General features: G+C 46.8%; 1 protein-coding gene across 1 annotated transcript in view; it reads left to right on the forward strand.

Moving 5' to 3' along the window:
• LOC147902094 (midasin-like protein) overlaps positions 1–23501 on the forward strand; it is a 193926-nt gene that overhangs the window by 116510 nt on the left and 53915 nt on the right. The window contains exons 50-59 of the mRNA XM_087374676.1: positions 12475–12576; positions 12745–12969; positions 13182–13328; positions 13550–13634; positions 13756–13892; positions 14118–14282; positions 14371–14449; positions 14739–14851; positions 14944–15023; positions 15119–15244. Of these exons, the coding sequence (XP_087230802.1) occupies positions 12475–12576; positions 12745–12969; positions 13182–13328; positions 13550–13634; positions 13756–13892; positions 14118–14282; positions 14371–14449; positions 14739–14851; positions 14944–15023; positions 15119–15244 (1259 nt within the window). The remainder of the gene's footprint in view (positions 1–12474; positions 12577–12744; positions 12970–13181; positions 13329–13549; positions 13635–13755; positions 13893–14117; positions 14283–14370; positions 14450–14738; positions 14852–14943; positions 15024–15118; positions 15245–23501) is intronic.

The raw sequence follows: 23501 nt of genomic DNA on the forward strand, positions 1-23501 counted from the left end.
CAGTGGAAAATGATCTGAGGTGGAAACCCCAGTAGAGATGCATACAGATCCTCCTTTGTCAAGTGCCTTATCGTCTACATAAAATTTGTCAATCCATGCATGAATGGGCATGTGTATTCTCCTGTTCAACCAAGAGTACAGGAGTGACTGTGGCATCATCCAACCAAGTGTCCCTGCCACTGAACTAAAAGAGGAAGGCGTCCTAGGCTGCCCTCTCCAAAGAATGAATTCCACCCTGTCTGCCTCCCTTTTTGTTTGAAGGCAACTCGACCATGTTGAAGTCGCCACCAATGATCCTAGAATTTGCAATGGGTGCCCAAGAGAGTAACTGCTTCCAAAAGGAGATCCGCTCCCCTCTGTTGTTGGGAGCATAAAGATTGAGAACACCAATCTTACACCCTTTAATCAAAATAATGATCCATTGAGCTCTAGAAGGGGAGATAATACCATGACCAGCAACCAAGGGGAGAATAGAAACAGAGACCGAAATGCAAGTACCTCCCCTTGTGCCCATAGCAGGTGACCTGAAGGTATGTCCTGAAAGCAGTTTGCCAGACTTAGAGCAATCACTGGCATCCATCTTGTGTTCCTGGATAAAAAGGATATCAATAGCACCTCCAGTGACACCTGGATGAAGCTGGTTCCGGATCAGCTGCCTACGGCGACGGTGTGGAACTCCACCTAGGCCCTGTATGTTCTAGCTGACTATCCTCATCGACAGGAGGATGCTGGATGGAAAAACTTACCCGACCTAGTAGAGGAGACCAGCTTCCCTTGGGCCGAAACACTCCTGCTGAGGGCAGGAAACTCAACAGGTGAAAGGATCCCCACACTTGCTGAAAGGGAGGCCCTGTCAGAAGAAATCCCAATGACCGGGACTCTAAGGTGGAGGGCACAAACTCCTCATCCTCCATGAAAGTCGCCGAATCTGCCAGTGCCGAAAAAGAGTTCCTGATGAGCATGTCTGGCCGAGGAGTGCGAAGAAGACCTGCACTCGTGGAAGATGGAGGAGGAGGAGCTGCCAGGCCTCTATCAGTAGAACTGGAGCTGGGGGTTGAGGAGGCCTGTGGCTGGGGTGAAGAGGAATCAGGAGCCCTCATCTGCACCTGCACTTTCTCAGTTGTCCTGACTGTGGCAGGAACAGTCTGCGGGGAAGTACCTATAGCCCCCTCGTGGCCAGAAACCAAAGTGACTGGGGCTGGTGGATCTGAAGGCCCCTCCTGATGTGGAACTGTATTGTCTAGTGCTGCCACAACATCCACCTCTGGAGTCTGGAAGGTGTCTGTTTGAACAGGATCAAAAGTCTCCTCCTGAGGTAAGGGAGCCGCTCTGATAGCTCTCCATCGTGGTACTAGGTGTGCTGCGGGCATTGGGCGCCCTGCTGCCCCTGGTGGTCCTGGGGTGCGCGAAGCAGGGCGCCCTGTTGCTCTTGGTGGTCCTGGAGTGCATGGTACAGGGTGCTAGGGAGGTGCAGTCATGGTAGTACGTGAAGGAGCCACACCAGAAGACCTCTTGGGTCTTTTTCTCTTCCTTGGGCAGTCTCTAGCAAAGTGCCCAAGGGTCCTGCAAATCCTACAGTGGTCCTGTCTACCTGAAATCTCGACTCTCTGTCGAAAGAGAGAGCCGTTCGGACGCTGAAGCATAATGTGGTCATCTGAGATGTTAGGGTCAGAGACAATAACCCTAACACGAGGCACCCCGTCTGCATTGACTGCCTCTGCCGAGGAAGAAGGCATGCTAGGAAGGGAGGGGATCTCAGTGACCACTCCGAATGTGGCTCCCATAGTGGCAAGCAGTCGAAGGTAGACCTGAGGAAGACCAGGAAATCTAATGAACAGTGATGTGACTTGCCTGTCCTCGTCGACCGGATCGAAGCCCAAGGTGTAGGGTAAAAGAAAGATCCTCCTCGAACCCAAAGCCAGGGGATTAGCTTTGAGAACAAGGGTTGTGGACTCGTGGGAGTCGAAAACCACTTGGAAGAATCCACGTCCCAAAAGTCGAATATCCCTGAGGTGTGGGGCGAGGTCTCCTGGTAACGCTGCCAGCTTGTGATCTTGAAGGGTGTGACCCAAAGATGCGGGCGAAAAGTGATGTGGAGACCTCTAATTCCACATCTTTCTTGAGCTGCTGCAACTTGTCTTCTGAAAAAATGACAATTCTCGCGGCCGGTGGAAGTGGACAGAGATTGGCTGAATGGGGATCCATTCGCCAATCGATGTGAAAAGGCCGATTCCAACACTGAAAAAGCTCCGTCTGTGAAACTACTACCCAGGACGCCCTAAACGCGGGCGCAGGAAGAAGGAGAAAGAGAGGATAGGAGAGAGGGGAAGGGAAGGAGAGGAAAGACTGAAGGGGGAGACGGAGGTAGGCTGAGGGGGAGGTGTAGGGAGCTGAGTTAGGAAGGAAGGGGGCAGGGAGGGAGAGGGAGGAAATTAAAAAAATATATAAAAAAAAATAACTCTCTTAAAAAGAAAAAAAGGGGTCTCCTTGGGGGGGGGATAGGAGGGAGGGAAAGGGAGGGCGGGGGAGAGGAAGGAGGGGGAGGGGGAGGGGGAGAGGAAAGGAGGGCGGGTTAGGAGGGAGGGAAAGGGAGGGCGGGGGAGAGGAAATGATGGGGGAGGGGGAGAGCAGCGGGGGGGGGGAGGGAGGGGGAGGAAGGGGGCGGGGGAGGAGAAGGGGGCGGGGGGGATGGCGGGGGAGAGGGAGGGCAGCGGGGGGGGGGGGAGAGGGATGACGGGGGAGGGGGCGGGGGAGGAGAAGGGGGGCGGGGGGGCTGACAGGTGGGGGAGAGGTAGGGCAGGGAGGGAGAGGTAGGGGCAGCAGGCAGGGAGAGGTAGGGGGCAGCCGGGGGGGGGGTGAGGGAGGGCGGGGAGGAGGAAGGGGAGAGGGAGGGTGAGGGAGGAGGGAGAGGGGGCTGGCGAGAGGGGAGGGAGAGGAGCAGCAGTGAACGGGGGAGAGGGGGCTGGCTGAGAGAGGGAGAGGGGGGGGCAGTAGCTCACGGGGAGGAGCAGCAGCTCAGCACTCGGTTAAATAAGGGCAACCCTGTTTTTTCTTCCCCCCCAAGAAAAAGACTTCTATTAAGTAAGAGAAAAAACCCGCGAGAGCAAGCTCAAAGCGGAATACATCATGAAATCATAAGGATAAATAAAAAACCCCCTCAGAGTGAGGTGGAAAACAACCAAGGCTGAGGCTGAAAGTGCCACCTCAACCCTGTAGTAGTCTCAGAGAAGAAAGGAGAATCCTTCCATTCCCTGAAGAAAGTAGCCCTCCTAGCTGAGGCTGCACGGGAGTCTCCCTGCATACCCGTCCATACGGCCATCAAAGTATGTACGGTGTTTGTCCAGATACTAGCCAATGTGTGCGAGGGATGAACCTGAGTACCCTCCAAAGCCTCTGTGCATCTGGCTCTCTAGATATGCCAGGATGCTATGCTCACTAGAATCTCCCAAGAAGTATCCACAGAGGCATGTACAGCTGTAAAAGGAAGGTGTCGTACCACATCCAACGAACAGGACTCAATCCGATGACGTCGAACCGAAATGGCCCGAGAGGAGTGAACTCTCTCATAGAAAACCTGAGGTCCTGTAAGAGAAAGCCAAGCCACTGAGCCCCATGTCATAAAAAATGGGGAGTGGGCAAAGTGACTGAAAATTCTGGCTACCCCCATCCAAATCATCCTCGCCTATCTGCAATCCCATAAGCAATGCTGAATAGACTCCGAAGCAGAAAGGCATCGAGGGCATGTAGGGTCGGCTCCGAACCTGGACCTTCAAAGGTTCACTGCAATCCCACCATGGATAGAAAGCCAAAAGAAGATAGTGATCTTTCTATTCCTGTGGGATTTCCAGAGTCTCCTCCAGAAGCACCTCTATAGATTCGCAGTGATATCACAAGTCTCCCAATGAGGAACTCTGGAAGGTCTCCAACCTCTACTACTGAGCTGATATCTCGTGGCATTACTGACCGTGTAACGAAAGAAGGGGATGCTCTTATCTCGATGCCCTGTGTCAATCCACTCCCACTCTCCGGGGTCCCAGTGCAAATACCTGATGGGAACTCCCCCATAGAGCCAGAGCCTCCAAGACCCGGTGGAGAGTAGCCGGGGTCTGGGTCTAGGAACCACTCTGAATCTGATCCCTGCACCAAAAGACCTACAACCCTGATAGGCTGAAAAGTAGACTCAAGCAAGACGTCCTCTGTGGACCTGAGCAATCTGCCACCATCCTGGACACTAAAAACCAAAGCATCCTCCTGTGCATCTTGAAAGGCCAAAACTTGAAGCGGAACACCGCCTCTCGAAAAAGTACCTGCCCAAGTGGAGGAAGTGAGTGACATATCATTTGTGTCTACCCAAACCTCTGTAAGGTCTGCCTCAATCTGCAAGATCCTCCCTGTACTCCCTCTGAGATGCCCTGTCAACCTTGATTTGGTCTCCTCTGGAAGCTTGCGGAAAGCTTTCCAAGACCCCATAGAAGATGCAGGTCCCCTCTCCCACCTGGACCACTGCATGTAGAGTGAGGCACCCAGTGGTCTGCCATGATTATCTAAAATACTGTCATTCCACATGATCGGTTGCCTATCAATCTCTTCCCGAGAGAAAGGAGGAATCCTCGGAAGAGTGCTTCTGAAACTGGCCCAAGCTTTCAGAATGGCAACCATGAGAGGGGACGAAGGTGATCTGAGGTGTGCTGTGGTGAAGATCCACCTAACACTGCTCATCCAATCTCCTCCTGAAGAAGGTGTGCACCTCTGTATGCTGCTGATAAGAAAGTCCTTAGACGGTTCCTGCCTTGGCATAAGTCCCCGCACCACCATCTTGCAAAGTAAAGCTCTGCACTGTAAATCTGGATCAATAATATTGAGACCCCCTTCCTGTGTAGGAAGGATGAGGGTCTCCCAAGCCACCTTGGCTAAGGCATCTGCTGTGCCATCAAGCCCACTCGAGAGAAAGTTTTTTATCGGTCTTTTGAGCTGAATGATGCAGTCCCTAGAACGGCACAAACATGAACAAACAAACCAGAAGAGGACCTGGTTGACCACCACAACTATAGAGGCAAGATCCAGCTTGGCTGAGCTCCAAAAAAGAAGCTTCCTTCTGATGCTCTCCAAAACGGGAGCAAACTATTGCGTGGTAGAAATATCCAAGCCGACCTGGCAGCCCAAATACCTGATAGGCTCACCCCTTTGAATCCAAGTGAATCCTATGTCAAGCCCTCAAACTGGAGTGTCCTCATCACTGATCCAAAAGCCATTGGATTTATGCCAATTTATCTGCGCCCTTGCTGCCAAGCAAAATAAATCCAATGCTGTCGTGAAAGAAGTGAGCGTCTGTGGAGTGGCATCCAAGTAAACTGCTGTGTCATCTGCCAACTCACTGTCAAGTAGCTCCTCTTCCCTTCTAATGGGAAGTCTCAGCCCAAAGATGTCAGCTTGAGATCTAACATAGATACTCATAGCTTCGGCCACGAACAGAAAAAGGAAAGGAGCAAGGGGGCATCCCTGATGGACTGATTTGGAAATCTGAAATCTCTCACCCCTTACCCCACCAATAAGTACCTGGCTGTGGGCTGATCTGTACAAAGAGGAAACACCTCTGATCCAAGCATCAGTAAAGCCAAAGCATAGAAGGGTGCCCTCCAAAAAACCCCAATCTACTCTGTCATAAGCTTTTTCAAAATCTAAAAGTAGAATGGCATGATTCTGGCCACTGTGCATGGCCCACTCTGAAGCTTCCCAGAAAGAAAAAATGTTATAAAAAATGCTTCTGCCATGCGCAAATCCCGTCTGAGTGTCATGAATAAGATCAGGGAGAAGTGGCTGTAATCGGAGGCTGATAGCCTTGGCCAGAATCTTGTAACAAGTCCCCAGAAGTGTGATAGGCCTCCACTGGGACACTAAATTTCTGCAACCTCCTTTTGGGATAAGTGGATGAGAGCCTCTGTAAGCGACCTAGGCATCTCGCCAAAGTCCCAAATGGCCTGCAGGGCTGAAGTAATATAGTCTCCAATCATATCCCAAAATGAAATGAAAAAAGACGGGGTGAGGCCATCCGAACCTGGGCACTTGCCCTTGTGAAGGGCTGAAAGTGCAGTCCTGAACTCTGTGTTGGTAGGACAACCCTGTTTCACCCGTATGGTGCTGAAGATCTCGTCTGTCCATCCTGCACTTGTCCGAACTCGGCCTGAGACTCTCTCATAAAGTGCCATGATTGCCCAGATGATCTCTTGGTCAAATCCCAGTGCTTGTAGGCGTGTGATGAGTCGAGCTCGAGATACTGTGTCAAAGGCTTTGCGGAAATCCACAAAGCAGCAATATACCTTCTCCTTCTGTGATCCGGCCTCCTCTATGACACTACTGAGTGTGAGTATGTGATCAATAGTCCCGTGGTCTCGCCTGAAATCGGCCTGACCCTCTGCTTTGAGCCGTCTCATCTCTATGGACAGGCTGACCGACGCATCCAATACTGTTGCATAGATCTTGGACATCACATGTCCAATCATGATAGTCTTGTAGTTACTCGGGTTCATGGGATCCCCTGCCTTATGGATGGGGGTGATGGTATTGAGTGTCCAATTGCGGGGAAGCCAAGGCAAACGTCATTGAATAGCTTTGCTAGGATTGGGGCTAACGTGTAGATCCCATATGCGATAAACGCAGTGCATAGCCCCTCGTGGTCCTTAGCTCGGCCATTGTGCAGTTTCAATGTCGAGTCCTTGACTCCCCCTCTGGTGAACAACGTGCAAGTGGTGGGGCGAGGTGTGTGTATGAGATCTGGAGTAGGCTGGTGTGGGACATTCTAAAGATGGCGTGCATACGTGTGCCAAACTCTCGTGTCGGTGAGGGGTGATGGAGACCTACGCTTAAGGAATCTCCGCCAAAAAACCTTAGAGTTGTTGTATAAGATGTTCAGCAGCTCCTCCTCATTTTGACGAAGAAATGCTTGCTTCTTTTGACGTACAGGACGTCAGTATTTGCGTACCGTGTTTGGTGTGTTCGAGAGGTGACATCTGGTTTCAAGTCGGAGTTGTCGGCGATAAGCCTTGCACTCTGCATCGTACCAGTTGTTGCAGGGTACAGAACCAAGAGGTGGTGGTCTAGTGGACCTTGATGAGTGGTATGTGATCGATGTAGGTTAGGAGTCTATTTAGGTGTCCAGAGTAGGCAGGGGAGAGGCTATGATCAAAGTGTAAGTCGTGGTAGGTGTTGCGTCATATGTGGTGTGTGTGGTGTGGCTAAGCGTGAGGTGGCGATAGTGAAGAATAGGTATGTGTGATCAGCTCTTGGAGGGAGTGGTGCTACGGTGAACTCGGTGATACGTGAGGTGAAGGTAGGGGATCCCATGATGTAATCAACTACAGTAGTGCCCCCCCGATGCGGGAAGCAAGTAAAACCACCTGAGGAGGGCCATAGGTCAAGCCCGTTATAGATGATGAGATCATGCATCTTGCCCAGGTCAAGGAGCGTGTGTCCATATGGTGTAACAGGCTCGTGTCGGTCAGATGAGATCCTGGTCATACTTGCTCCGTCTAGGTCCATGTCTGGTAGCATGATAGAGTTGTCTTGGAAGCCCAAGAGTGGTGCCTAGCGCATGCTCGTCCTGGCGTCGAAGTCTCGAACAAGGAGAACTTCTCCGCGAGCTGAAAGGTCTAGGATATCCGGATGTAAGTTCCCCTCTCGATGGAGATGGCTCCAGCGAGGGAAGACTTGTACAACACTGCGACCCCGCTTGATCCTCGAACTCCTCCTATATCCCTCGTCTCATCCCTGAAGGCTTACTCCCATGTGTAGCCACTGACTATGGGTCGTGGACGCTCTGGGCTCTGGTGTGTCTCTGTGTAAAAGACTATGTCTCGTCCTGTGTAAGATTCCGAGAAGTTCCGTGGGTCTGACCATAAGGTGCCATTACAGTTCCAAATGGTGTAGTCTAGGGTCTTGGAAACTTGAGTTACATAGGCCCCGTCCCCCTAGGGGGCACGGGTGGGAGCCCGGCGGGTGCTGATCAACAACCTACCATCTCGAACCATGGCCCATTTTCCCTACTTGCGGGCAACATCCAGTTGCTGGAGAAGAACTCGTTGCTCCTCAATCTGTAGTGGTGTCAAATCCTCATCCATGGACATGGTGGTGTGCTCTCGTAGAGCGGCTCTATGTTAGAGTGTCGCTAGTCGAGCATGTGAATCTCTAAAGCGGATGACTAGGGGCTGGTCTTGGTTGGGGTCTCTCCCAACATGCCATGCTCCCTCTATGCCGTGGTCGGGGACCCCCATGGTGGTACTCACAAAGGTGATCGCCTCCTCCATGGGCGTCATCGTGGTGCTGGTGTTGTCTTGCATGATCCCTCGTATCCGGATGTTGAGGGCCTTCGAAGCCCTCTATTGCTGCTCCTGTATGGCGGCTGAAACGGTTGCGTTTGCGGGCTCCCGTTTCGCCACGTCCGTCCATCTAGTCATCTCTGCTATAGCCGACTATATCGTGGCTATATGTGCCTCGATCTCTGTGACTGGGGTCCCTCCAGGCGCTGCTCTTAGGGTCTCGAGCTCCTCTCGGAGCTGTGTGATATCGTGTTTGAGTCCCTGAATAAGGTTGACCTGGTTGTGTATAATGTGGGCCTGCTCCTGAACGTTATGTGTCAGATCTGCCTGGCGGGCCCAGATGCTGTGTATCTCAGCCAATAGGGAGTCCCAAGCATCTGGTGGGGGCCTAAGAAATCCTGGTGCGTGTGGGAACTGGATCTCGAGAGGGGTTGGAATGACGGTGGGCTGCTGAGGTTTTACTGAGGGTGGGGACAACGTGATCTGGGCGGGGGAGTGGTGTGTAGGAGTAACGATTTCGGACGAGGCGATGAAGGGTGGCTGACTTAGAGGTAGAGGGGATACGAGGGAGAAGTACCATGGAGCCGTGGTTGATGGGGCTACTGGGGAGGCCTGTGATGATGATGTAGGAGAGGGAGAGGGGAACGGTGGCGTAGATGATGAGGCGGATGCGGATGATGGTGGCGAAGTGGTGGTGGTAATCATAGTGGTCGAGGCTGTGGTGAGTGGCATGGCCTTCGGGTGGGCCCCTTTCTTCTGGGTCACGGTGCTGTCCACTATCAAACCGCTCTGGTTGCTGTGTTTGTGGAAGTCCTCCAAGTTCAGTTGCTTTTGTGTTTTTCCCTTGTCACCGTTCCCCTTCCCCATCATCTCGTGTATGTATATTTGGACCGAAGGGTCTTCCGCCTGAGTGAGTTCATATCCTCATCCATTATGGTAGAGGGCTGGGGTCAAAGGCGGGGAGGCAGCGGGCGAAGGAGCTGCAGGCGGGTGGGGTTTGCAGGAGGGCGGAGTTGCAGGCTGGTGTGGGGAGTAGCAGGAGTGGAGGGTCGGAAGATGTAGCGGGTGGAGGCAGCAGGCGTGCGAGGGGGTTGCAGGCGGGCGCGGGAAGGAGCTGCAGGCGGCGAGGCTAGACGGGGAGGGAGCTGTAGGCGAGGCTAGGCGGGTAGGGAGGGAGTTGCAGGCAGCGAGGCCAATCGGGTAGTGGGGGGAGCTGCAGGTGGTGAGGCTAGTCGGGTAGGGAGGGAGGCTAGGCGGGTAGGGAGGGAGGCTGAGCGGGTAGGGAGGGAGCGAGCGGGTGAGGGCGGAGCAGCAGAGTAGCGAGGCTAGGCGAGTAGGGAGGGAGCTACTCGCGGGAGAGCAGGGCTCCGCGGGTGGAGGGCGGGCAGCGTGGGTAGAGGGCAAGCAGCGCGGGTGGAGGGCAGAGCTGCAGGGCAGTGCGGGTGGAGGGTAGGGCGAAAGCGGGGAGCAAAAAGAAAGATATATTAACGTCCTCGGGAGGCCTCGCATGCCTATAGGATAAACTACACCAAGCAAAATAGCTCATACAAGCCTTGAAGGGCTAAAGCAAAGGGTGTGGTAGGGACCTTGTGGAGTGCTTTACTAAGCTAAAGAGCTAAAGAGCTCAAACAAAACTCAAATACAAACTGAAAGCTGATACTCAGAAGTCGAAATTGGGCACCGTGATGGCTCTCTAGTGGGCTGCGAGGATATTCCGAATTTGCGTCTATCGAGCTGTCTCGCCCTGTGGCAGAGGGGATGTGGTCTCCTCGATCTCTATATTTGATAGGCTATGTCAAGAATGATGCCTCGTCTCTGGCGGTCCCCTCTGAGGAGAGCTGAGATAGGCTGGATGTCGATTGTATGTGCTCTAGGCACCCTCCATGTTGTGTGTGGTGGTCTCTACATCTTTCACCCTGCAGTGTCGTGTCAACTCTCTCTGCCGATCCATATTGTCCTCCTATCAACTAGCTCCTCCTCCACCCCACTGTGTCTCGTAGCTGACTCAAATGCATACAAATCTATGACATGCATTTGTGCTCGGTGTGCCTCAATAACTCTTGGCATTGTCACCTCCTGCTGCTCTTTGAATTGTTGCAATAGTCTCTCTCTGTGTCATCGTATCTCAATCAGATAGAGCCAGTGCCGACTTGGTCATGGAGTTGGATGAAATGTGAGAGTAGACCAAAGCCGTACCCCTCCTGAAGAGGAAGTGGTATCATCTCCGGATCTCATATTAGGTTGGGTAGATACCTAAAAAATGCTCCTCTGTCTTGACCTCTCTTTGTTGAAATATGGTGCCATGAGCACATAGATTAAAGGCTAAGGTATGGTATAGGAAAGAATCAAAGTAGCCACCCTAGGATGTGGACTACATGATGTGGAGATGTCGATCGAGGATATCCACAAGGAGAGATGTGGATCAGAGGATCCCACATGTGTTGACTATTCAAAGGGCTCTCTCTATATAAGAAGCCTATCATGTATTGTTGATTACATATTGCAATAGATTGAGTGTTTGCTTCCCTATGTCTCTCTTGTTGTGCTTTGATCCTCCTTGATCCCATATTTTGTCATGGTATCAGAATGGATCTGCCTTTCGCTGAGGCGCCATCCTTCTTGTGAGAGCGAGAGAGTGAAAGCCCTTGCTCAGTCAAGGCACACGCCCTCTCCTTGAGGCATTTCCATTCTATCTCTAGCTTTCATTGTAGAGCTCATTCTCATCTGCGATTTTTTTTTTTTCAAGAAAGAGACTTCTCTTACGGGGCCTTAGGTATTCTATGAGAGACTTGACTCTTCTCGGGCCATTTTGATTCGACATCATCAAGTTGTGTCGTGTTCTTTGGATGTGGTACCACACCTTCCTTTTGCAGCTGTACATGCCTATGTGGATACCTCTTGGGAGATTCTAGCGAGCATAGCAGCTTGGCATATATGAAGAGCCAGATGCACAGAGGCATTGGAGGGAATTCAGGTTCATCCCTGGCACACATTGGCTAGTATCTGGACAGACACCATACATACCTTGATGGCCGTATGGACGAGTATGCAGGGAGACTCTCATGCCTCCTCAGCTAGGAGGGCTTCTTTCTTCATGGAATGGAAGGATTCTCCTTTCTATGAGACTCTTACAGGGTTGAGGTGGCACTTTCAGCCTCAGCCTTGGTTGTTTTCCACCTCATTTTGAGGGGTTTATTTATCCTCATGGTTTCATGATGTATTCCGCTTTGAGCTTGCTCTTGCGGGTTTTCTCATCTGCGATTTGAGACAAAAAGCTCAAGATTCCGCTTCTTGCAGCTCAATATATCCTCTATTGAGTGATGCTGTCCATTCTTGAGAGATTCAGGTTCATTTCAAGAGTGTTGAAAGGTTTGAGAGCTCTCGTTGAGAAAACTTCTCCATAGTTTGGTTGGAGGTATGCGAGAGAGATCTCCATCAGCCTGCTTGGCAGCTTCAACAACAAGGCCATGCACAAACAAAGGCACTCAGTAAGAGGCTGGGACTCTACAACTAGCCAGGGCTACTTTGACCAGAACAACGTCCTCCTCCTGAGCGACTCAGCACAATGACCTCCACTCAGCAACCTCCGAACTGCAGTCTCTTGGCTCGTACCATCGAGCAGACATCGACAACCTCGACTTGCAAGTACACAGCAACATAAGACGTGGAGCAGCAAGCAGCATAAGACCTGGGATAGAGCACTGCCGTCGGTTAGTATGCGTAGTCCGCTATTGTCTTCTAGCCATGGCTTTGCATCGGACAAGTGCACCTTGAAAAGGGGGGGGTGGGGGATGGGGGAATAGTATGCACTTGAAGGTAGAGGTAGGGGGGAAGCGGAGCTCAAGTACAGTAGGAATGAGATATCCAACAAAACAAGAGTATGCAACGGTTGACAGTTAATTTATATAATCCCCTCCGTGAGGTCCAAGTCCAAATACCCTTCAACATTTTCCAGTGGTAAGCTCCCTCTAACTTTAGCTAAATGTCCTCTCTCTATAATTCATCCAAGGGTGGTCATCTCCTTGTTTGTCTTGTGAAGCATTTGCTTTAACCATGATCAGGAACACAGTTCCATAGAAGTTTTGTGTTGTATACTGATATGATAAAGAGAGGATTATGTTTGGATACATTCGAGATGAGAATTAATTATTTTTTTCTGCAGGTTTCGGTGACAGGATTGAAAATGAAGTTATGGCAGTGTGCCATTTCAGATATAAAGTCAAAGATCATTCAGGCAGGTTTAATACGTGCAGCATCTCTCAAGGTGAGACTCATGTAGTACATTGTTGTAGATGATGTTGAGCGTAATGGTTTAGCTCGGGCTAATGTTGTAATGCTATTTTTTGTTGAATTTTATGCAAGAGATTATGGTGGGTTGTCTAAGCTTGTGTAATGTACTGACTTTTGATGTCATCTTCTGTTGGTGTTATAGGCTGCCACCAAACTTCTTAAGTCTGTTACAGCTTTCTGGATGGAAATGACAGAGCAAATAGACGAGAGAAAGGGGAAGGAAATAGATCTAATAAAATTCAAGCATCGTACTCATACGATGGGTTCTGAGTGTGATCAAGATGAATCTTCTTTCAGAAGCATGTTTCCAGAATACTTGAGAGTGTCTGAAGTAAAAGATGATTTTTCAGATCCTATGGGTGAAAATGTGAGAACATAGTAAATGTAGTACTGAAAGTTACTTTCTGTCTTACTTGAGGTTGTTATCCAGTTATATGTTAATGATTATGATCTTTTTGGGAAAGTATATCATCACTCTGGTGTAGCTTACCTTGTGGACATCACATGATCGGAGTTGTGGACTCAGTTTTGAAATGTTATCTCACTATCTCGTTATTCTTTTGGTGACTTATTTTGTAGAAATTGCATGATCCGAACTTTGATGAATTAGATTCTGTGAAGTCAGAAGTTCTGGAACAAGAATGGATGGTTTTTGAAGGTATTTTAAGTAGAGAAGTTGCGGATTTTCATAGTCAAACATTCAGCCAATATGGAGCATTACAGTGGGTGAGTATTGACAGTAGGCAACTATGGCCGTTCCAGTAGATGTTTGGCATTTTCTCTCGTTTAGCTCTATCAAAAATTAAAATAAAATTTTGATGGGAAAAATTATAGTGATGTTTTTTTTGTCAATAGCGATAACTATGTGAGGGGCATCTAGCATGATATTTCTTTCATGATTTTTGGCATGTATTAGTGTTAAAGGGGTGGCTATTGTTAACTTCCAGAGTAAGGAGCAGATGCTAATACCTGATGAGCATAGAGTGGATGCCTTTTTACTTGCTTATAATGCAGGAAAGATAATATTGGAAGGTTTGTTCCTTCTTTGTTCTGTCATCTCCCAACGGAACTCAATTGTTTTGTCGCTATCATGTGCTTTTCTCTATTAGCAATCCAGTTGAAGTGATGTCCAGTTCGCTTTATGATGGCACAGGTGCAGGTCCTTTAATCTCTGCAACTGTGAATGATAGACTTGTTTCAGCTCATTTGCTAAGGCTGAGTCTTGAGCATGAGAACCTGGTGTCACCTGCCACAGGAGGGCTAAACAGTCTGCAATTTAACATATATCTGGTGGGCATTGTTTATTCATCAACTCTGTTGGAAATCATCCTATCTGACTCTGGGGCTGAACACGTTCCTTTGATGAACACCCATTCCATTTGATTGGCTTTCATATTTTTCAACATATTCAGGATATTAAAATATGTCTTACAGCCCTGTTTGTGTGTGGAGAACATGAAAGTACTTTAAGATTGTTTTACATAATTCTCATTTTTTTTGCAATTTGTGTTGCAGGATGCAAATGCTCCAGAGGTAGCTTCGATGTTGCAACCCTTGTCAAAATTACAAGAACGGATTTGTGGGCTTCTCTGCGAGTGGCCTGAGCAGCCTGTTCTAATGCAATTGTCAGGCATAATCGAGTCATTGCTTAGAACCTCTCTTAAATCCCCTCTCATGAAGGTTGTCCCTCCTGCATTTTGTGAACGGATTTTGTTATGAGACAAAATTGTCTCATTATTTACTGAGATGTGGACCACAAATTTGACAGGTACTGATAGAAATTGAACATCTTCTGGCGAAAGCTCAGTTGTGGGAGGAGAATGCTCCTAAGCATCTATCTGTGGCAGGTAACAGAAAAGCATGCCATGTCTTAATGTTATTTCTTTTGTGAATGCTTTGTGGATAAGAAGAATGACATGCCATGTCTGAAATCCACAGCATTAGTTCCTTCTTTTTCTGGGGGTGGGGTATGCTTGTGTCTTTTATGATGTTGCGTTATATGCTTAACCTCCTGAAGTGGGCTCTTTTGGACTAGGAAAGTTAAATCATCTATCATTCAGAATCTGTGTCTTCGTGCAATCTATCAGAGGAAAGAAGTGGGTAACTGCATTCCTGTGTCCGGACTTTGTTTGACAGATGAATTAAATGGATTATCAAATGTGGTGTCAAGATGGAGAAAGTTTGAACTAGAATACTGGAATGTTCTACTCCTAAAAGTAGAACAGGAATCTGAGCTGGATGCGGATAAAGTGAGTAATAAGAGGTCTATTTTTTTGTATTGACTGTACACTTCGCTTTAGTTATATGATGCAAGGCTGGATACCTTATTGTGCTTCTGCAGCTATGGTTCCCTTTGCATGAAGTGTTACATTCGACTGCTGGAATAAATTTGGATCTGGAACTTGAACCAACAATCGCAAGGTTGTCTTAATGTTTATTTCCACACATGCTGTATTATATAATATTATCGTCCATATTCTTTCATGAACACTTACTTTTAATGTCTCACACTGTAGCCTTGAGGAGTTCATGCAAAGTGCAACAATAGGAGAATATAAGAGACGTTTGCAGATTGTGCGGGGATTTTATGGTGAATTCTATTCCCAAAGAAATTGCAAGAATCCACCATGCGGCCTCTCCAGGTAGGAGATTGCAATCATTTATTCAAAAAAAAGAAAAAAGAGAGATTTCTATTAAAAATGAAAGAAATTACAAGACCCAAGCTCAAAGGAGGAATATATCATGCAATGCATGAGAAGATAAACACTCTGATAGGGCAGAATCAAGCTCCTGAAGAGAGCTAGAGATAATCCAAGGTTGAGGCTGAAAATGCCACCTCAACCCTGCAGTCATATTAATTTCACTTTCTCAGGAAGTAGTGCTGGTGGGTTTCTAATGAAAGATGGATTTTAAAGTTCTTTTCTCCTCGACTTCTGCTGTTGTCTGAACTAGCTTTAGATGGAAGAGATGGTGCTATTCATTTACAATCTGGAATTAACGTCTTGAATAGATTAGTCACATGTTAAATTCCTCGTACGTTGTCCATTTTACTTGTGTTTTGACATCTCTCTTTCTGTTAACCCAATATCTTAGTGGAGACAGGAATGATACTACTATCACATGCATAGCTCAGTACTCTTCTTAAATCTCTATCTCTCTATGTATGACTATGTTGTATTATCTTTTGTTTTTCTGTATGGGTGTTGATGCTTGCTACTAACTCCACCCTTTCAGCTTGCTTGTATCAGGTTTCTCACAGATGCATAGACCCATTGGTCTTCTGAAGACGTAACTTTCTTTCTTTCTTTCTACACCTTTTTTTTGGGGTAAAAGAACCTTTCATTAAGAAGAATGTACATTCATAGCTGTCTCATAGCTACCACTCATATGCTAAAAAAACTGAAAAGAAAACATACTCTAGCTGCTTCAGTAAAGAACGGCTAGTAGAAGAAAGCTAATAACAGTGAAATAACACTTCTAGCTGGGCTGTAGGAAGATCTACACACACTTTTATTTTGGTGAAATTAAAAACATTATATTATGAAACATCCATTTTACAATAGGGCAGTGCTCAATAAAAGAGCCAATGCCCTATCCATCAGAAACAGTAAAAGAAAAGCTATATGCAAGAAACATCCAAATCTTCCTCATGCAAGGCATCATATAAGGACTGCCGCAATGAGGCCCGGAAGAACTCATAAGGGTGCTGAAGAGATGAATTAAGAAAGGCATGATTTCGCTGAAGCTAGAGGGTCCATAATGCCCAGTATCTGATCCCATGAAAGAAAAGAGAATAATGTGACAAAGAAGCTGCTAATCTGCCAAACATCCAGAAAAACCTCGAGAACCTGTGTGCTGGAAATCTGAGAGAGAAAAAATAGGAGATCTTGTCCAGAAGGTCTCTGGAATTTGAACAAAACCACAATAAGTGCTGAATACTCTCAGGGGTATGATGACATCGTGGACAAAGAGGAGAGGCAATCCTTCTTTGAGCCAATGTCACTCCCACTGGAAAAATACCAACAATACATCTCCAGAAAAAGAGCCTTTGCTTTAATGGCATTTTCAACTTCCATATCAATTTCAATTTTCCTTTCCACCAAGTTAAAAGACTTATTCAGATGCCAAAGAGCATTTGCATGATGAGCAATCCATGGAGGAGGTAAAATCAATCAATAAGCCTGTATGGAAGTCAATAGATGCAAAGGTTGAGAAGATAATCTTGGACTTGGAGACTGAAGATGCCAATCTTGAAGCATGTTTCTTACTTCCAAAGATGGAATCGGAACAAAAGGGAGTAAGAGATCTGCAATAATTTTCCATAGGGGTCTATGATGCATCCCAAGATTGTATTTTTGACATGCTGCCTGAAAAGAGAGAATACGCCCCTGAGTATCTACCACATCATCAATGAACCGGATGCCCAACTTCATGAGATTGTAGCTCTGATTGGTTGTTGTATAGCAAGAGAAGAATAAAAAACAGCACTCCAGTGAAGGCTTTCTAGTCTAAGAGATGATGCGGTAGAAGCAGGATGGGGAGACCATTTGATGCGAGAGAGCCCTGCTTCCGATCCTGAATCAAGGCAGTAGAAAATAGGCAACCAAGTATTTTACCTTGAAACTTGCCAAGTACTACTTCCCATGGATCAACTAGCCAATGCCCATAAGCATTTGTGCGCATCTGGCCACACAAAAATTCCAGCATAATAGATCATGGCTGCTCTTGTTGGAAAAAAACCTTAAGCATAGTGATCTTTGAGGAAGACCTACACACACACACACACACACACACACACACACACACACACACCCCACTTTTTTTGGGGGTGACTTCTACACATTTTTTTGGGTGAAATCCAAGTATGATTATATTACAAAAAGCAATATCCAAAGAGGAGACATGCACACGCACATTCGCGTGTGCGCGCAAACACACACACTTTTTTTTTTTTTGGTGAAACCAAGATACTTATATTATGAAACATTCATTTACATCCGGGCAGTGCTCAAAAGAGAGCTAAAGCCCTATCCATCAGAAGCAGTAAAAGAAAAGTTGAATACAAGAAACATCCAAATCTTCCTCATGTAAGGCATCGTATAAAGACTGCCGTAATGAGGCTCTGAAGAACTCATAAGGATGCTGAAGGGGAGAATTCAGAAATGCCCATCATGCTAATTCTCTATGGCATCTGAACAAATCATTAGCCTGGTGGAAAGGAAAATTGCAATTGATATGGAAGTTGAAAATGCCATTGAAGTAACGACTCTTTCTATGGAGATGTATTGTTGGTATTCTACCAGTGGGAGTGAAATTGGCTCAAAGATGGATAGCTTCACCTCTTTGTCCAAGATGTCACCTTACATCTGAGAGTATTCCGCATTTATTGTGGTTTTGTTCATATTCTAGAGACCTTCTAGATAGAATCTCCTATTTCTTATCTCTCAGATTTCCAGCACACAGGTTCTACAGGTTTTTCTGGATGTATGGCAAACTATCAGCTTCTTTGTCACAGTATTCCCTCTTCTTCCACTGGATCAGATACTGGGCCTTATGGACCCTCTGACTGCAGCGCAATCAAGCGCGCAAACACACACACACACACACACATATTTATGTGTGTGTGTGACGAGGAGAGCTTCAGGTTGGGCTATGGCGCTCAGGGACTCCCTCCCAAATCACTTGTGCTGTAGGGAAGCTGCAAAGACGATGCGGGATCATCTCCATATCCCAGCAGAAAGGCACTTTCCATGAACGCGCATCTGCTTCAGCCAAGACAAGCTTTTATGTGTTGGAGATATCATAGCCAAAGAGTGTGGTGATGTGGTGTGTTAGTGTGAAGTGCTAGGTCATCTAGTACTAGTCTATGTGAGTGAGTCTTGTGTGAGTCCCACGTGTCATCATGGGACTTATCCCATATGCACTAGGTGCTAGTGTGTGAGTGAGTAGCCTATATAAGGCTTGTACTTCACTTGTCTTGATATACTTAATGAATGAATGAAAGCCTTCATTATGTCTTCATTTGAGTATCACTTCTTCACTCCCTAGCCTATCTCTCTCTCTCTCTCTTCCCTCACACCATGTTTCTAAGTTCTAACATGGTATCAGAGCCACCTTCCATAGCTGCCATGTCACCCTTGCCCTAGTCCTAATTCTGCTTCAGCCATTCTTCTTGCAGCCTGTACCCGTCTCATCCGTGCTCCATTTTCATCCTGTTTTACCTCCTCCATAGCTACTCCACCTCCGCTTTCTATCCTTGCAGCCAGCCGCCTTCATTCAAGCCTTCTTAGAGATGTACCTAGGCCTTTGGCTCCCTCTTTGCTTGTTGGTCGGGACTTCCAGCAAGAGGCGCCTGCACGTGTGACTCCCAAGGAGGTTTTGAAGCTCTTGATCGCCGAAATCAGGGTTTCTGAGCTGCTGCTGCACAGCTGCCTTCAACAATGCATTTTTGGAGGTTTTCAATGCCAAGAACAAGATGTTATTACTGCTGCTGTGTAATCGGCCACCTGACAGCACTCTTTGCAGCATTTCGAGTCATTTGAGGGCCTTTTCAAGCAGTCTCTTGGCTTCCAGCACATCTACTACAGCCGATTTTCAGACTAGTGTCTTGCTACAGCATTCGAAACTGTTCTAGGGAGCCTCCTTGCACATTGGTGACCAGCCTTTGCACTTCTTTCATGGTTTAGTTCTACATTTTGAAGCATATTGTTGCTGTGTTTTGATTAGGGTTGGTTTTTGGAGTCCTAGACCAGCCGCCATACTCGTTGGTTCTTCATCTAGTGCTGTCAAGTTCTTACCTCAGTTTCCCCAGATGGAGCCTCATCCTCATGGTGAAGACCAATCAGCTTGGGATGACAAGAATGAGAAGGCACTTGTGCTTATTGGTTTGAGGTTGGCTAACAAACTACTTCATCATCTTGACCTCACTACTTTAGCCAAGGAGACTTTCTAGGCCCCTATGCTATGTGTATATGTGTTGAGTCAAATAAAGATTCTCAGCCTTGAGTTGTCCCTCTAAACCAGTGTAACCAGAAAACGCGTTTCGGGCAGTAGAAATTAAAGAAACGTTTATGCCCGAAAAGTTTCTAAGAAACGTGCGAAACGTGGAAGTTTCTTTGAATTTTTTAAAATAAAAAATACACTATTTTTATTATTGATATAAAATAATTTATATAAAATACTATAATTTTACACGTTTCTAGTCGAAACGCTTGTCAAAATCTCGAAACGTAGAAACGTTTCTTGTGACGCTGCTCTAAACTGATTGTATTTGGAGTCAATAAGAGGTACTCTGGCCTGGGTTGTCCCCCAAAAATGAATGTGTTGTCTTCTAATTTGGTTGATGGTATTGACCACCCAGTTCAGAGTAAGGGGGGATGACGAGTGATGGTTTGGCCTTGCCATCGCAAGCTAACTGAGGAGTCACTATTACACGGGAGGTGTTTGATAGTTGGACTTGCTCTTTGTAGTATTGTGGTGGAGGGGGGATCAGTCTACTCTTTGTGTAGGGTCTCACACTCTTTGCTATGAAGGGGGGTGTTGGAGATATCATAGCCAAAGATTGTGGCGATGTGATGTGATGTGTTAGTGTGAAGTACTAGGTGATCTAGTACTAGTCTATGTGAGTGAGTCTTGTATGAGTGCCACGTGTCATCATGGGACTTATCCCATATGCACTAGGTGCTAGTGTGTGAGTGAGTAGCCTGTATAAGTCTTGTACTTCACTTGTCTTAATATACTTGATGAATGAATGAAAGCCTTCATTATGTCTTCATTTGAGTATTACTTCTTCACTCCCTAACCTCTCTCTCTCTCTCTCCCTCACACCATGTTTCTAACATTATGAAGATGACTTCCCCCCCCCCCCTTTTTCTCTCTCTCTCTCTATATATATATATAAAATTCAGAAAAGGGAATTCAGCCCCTAAACAAGAATTTATGTCAGGGCTCTAGAGGAAGATACGAGGAGGAACAACAAAGCTTTTATGTACTTCTTAAAGAGTTGTAGGCTCACGAAAGCAAAAGGATGCGAGGAGTGGAGCGAGGAGTGAAAAGCCGTCACATCAACTATATTAAAATGAAAGTGCAAAGAACAAATAAAGGGGAACCCTAGGACCTAGTGTCCTAGTGGTACCACTAGTACCAGGTGTCATAAGACACTAAAAGTACTAGGTGACCTAAGTGCCAATAACTAAAGCTACATGCTACATACCAGGGCCCAGAGGGCATCAATACGACCGGGAGAAGATGGCCTACAAACCCCCCTCCATGGTATGGGCTGAAGTATTCTGGAAACGTCTTAGAATACTTGGTATTTTTTGGTCATGGTGGCACATGTTCATTGCAAGGGATATAGCCACCTATGAATGTACAAGATATGTTAGATCATGTAACAAAGGGAACCAAGTGTAAAGCCTGTCGAAAGACTTCGAACTTGGGATGAGGAAGTGCCCTTGTAAACATATCTACTATGTTGTCCTTTGTGGGAAGGTAGGACAACTCTATGTCTCGTGTTGACAACCACTCTCAAACATAATGATAGTGATCCTCAATGTGCTTGGTACGTGCATGAAACATTGGATTACGTGCAATGGCCAAAGCACTCTGGTTGTCAATGTAGACTATAGTGAAGGATGTGTAGCGGATACCAAGATCTGTAAGTAATTGTCGAAGCCAGACACACTCTACTGTAGCGGTGAAGGCTGCCTTGTACTCAGTCTTACAGTTGGATGTGGCAACTGTTGGTTGCTTCTTTTGCCAAGCCAAGAGATACATGAACTGCCAAGCAAAAAACAGTTGCCGGTATGTGATACTTTGGTGTCGGAACAACTTGCCCAGCCACTAACCATGTCAGCATGCATGGTAAGTGAACCCTGATCACCATAGAAGAGGGCTAAATCCTGAGTGCCTCTGAGATATTTGAAGACTCTCTTCACTACCTGCCAATGCTGTGAACTGGGCATGTGCATGAACCTGCTGAGCTGGCATACTGTGCATACTGTAAGTCAGGTCTGGTGTGGCACAAGTAAATGAGACATCCAACAGCTTGCTGGTAAAGAGGAGTGATATCGCATGGTGGGCTCCCATCATGAGCTGAAAATTGATGGGATATCTCAAGGTGTATGCCCTATGCACACCTTGGTTTCTATGTGTGTGCTAGAGGCACAGTTAGGTGCCCATAAGCACTATTAGGTGGTGGTAGATGCCACATAGGATGATTGAGAGAATCTAGGAGCTGATTGAGGAGATGATTGTGGAGATCAGAGATCATCAGTGATGTCAGTGATCATGTAAGAGGTGCCTACATAAGGACCTCACCTTTCTTCATTCCAAAAGCAAGAATTCTCATTTTGTGTTCACTTCATGCTTTCCCTTCAGTTCCCCAACATGGTATCAGAGCACTATGATCCTCCTTGAGCCCATTTGTGCCACATTATCTTCTTCTTCTCCATCTTCTTCTTCTTCTTCATCTTCACCATTTCTTCCCAAAACTTGCTAGAGCTTGTTCTCCCTCGTTTCTCCGCCATTCTCCAAATCCTCTGAGCTGGAGATACCTCTCGAATGAGCGAACTTTCATCTGCAAGGAATTGAAGAAACAACTGCGCTGCTGGTCGCCATTCCACAAAGATCGTCGAAACTCTCTTCTGCGTTTTCTTCGTGTCCGCTCCACCTTTCTCTAATTCCTTTTAGGGGAAGCTTCTCCATACCTTGGGCTATCTTGTGTTGAAATTTGAGCAGCAATGGCTGCATATTCAAGGAGAAAACAAGGAAAAACCAGTCGACTTTCAAGCAGCTAGCTATGGCAACGTGACGTGGAATTGCGCCTCTCCTCCTCAGTGGCTCTTCTTTGGTATATGACCTTTGTTTCTACCTAGAAAGCTCTTTTTTCTTTGCTTTGAAGAATGAGATACAAGCCCTCCAAGTTCAGGCCTCTGTTTTGGACAGTTTTGACAAGGTTGTGAGTTTGATGCTACATTAGATGCTACTTTAGCATTTCTGATGTTTTAAAGTGATGAATAGCATCAGTACAACTGTGGCTACAGCTTTGTTTGAAGTTGCTATACCTGGATTTGATTGGAATACTTTCATTTAGTCACCTCTATAAAGCATGCAAGTGAAAGCATCATTGATTTGTAGTATGGAATTTGGTTACAAGTCTTTGCTACTCTAAATGCTTGTACTTTGAAGCCCTTCAACTCTTTCTAGCCTTGTAAGAGAGTAGACACTGCCCATTCTGGGTTAGACCCTCTCATGGCTACCTTCTTGAATATGGATAAGTTCAATGGTAAAGGCTTTCACACATGGCAGATGAAGGTTAAGTTTGCATTAATGAGGAAAAACCTCTGGGGGCTTGTCAAACCTGCTTCAACTTCTTCTTCAACAGCCTCTAATGCTAGAGAATCCTCAGCTCCAACACACCCGGCAAGAGATCCTGCTAGAGAGGAGAAAGCCTATGGCATCATTGCTCTTGCCTTAGGAGATGACTATATTCATCAGTTGTCCTTTGGAAATTCTCATTGATGGAGGAACCTATTTTAGAAATGAACTAATTAAAGATGTGGTGCATAAGCTAAAAGATAAATCATAGCATGTCCACGCCATACTATCCCCAATGTAATGGCTTGGCTGAGAAAAAAAATGGATTGTTGTGCAATTCAATGGGAAATCTTGTAGACACCAAGAAAAGGCATTGGGATAGGCACTTGATAGAGGTTTTATGGGCTTACAGCAGAAACACACACAAGCTAGCTATTGGGTTTACACCATTCCAACTAGTGTATGGGATAGAAGCCATTTCGCCCATTGAATTGGAGATACATAGTCTTTGCATTGCTGTTGCAAGAAAAGGACTGGAGGATGCCTATGCTCGGCCAACCCTCTGCGACCTCAGGAAATAGC

Source organism: Dipteris shenzhenensis, chromosome 5 (assembly GCF_047967505.1).
Source record: "Dipteris shenzhenensis isolate YYH24624 ecotype China chromosome 5, Dip_SZ_1.0, whole genome shotgun sequence".
In the NCBI taxonomy this organism is placed as follows: domain Eukaryota; kingdom Viridiplantae; phylum Streptophyta; class Polypodiopsida; order Gleicheniales; family Dipteridaceae; genus Dipteris; species Dipteris shenzhenensis.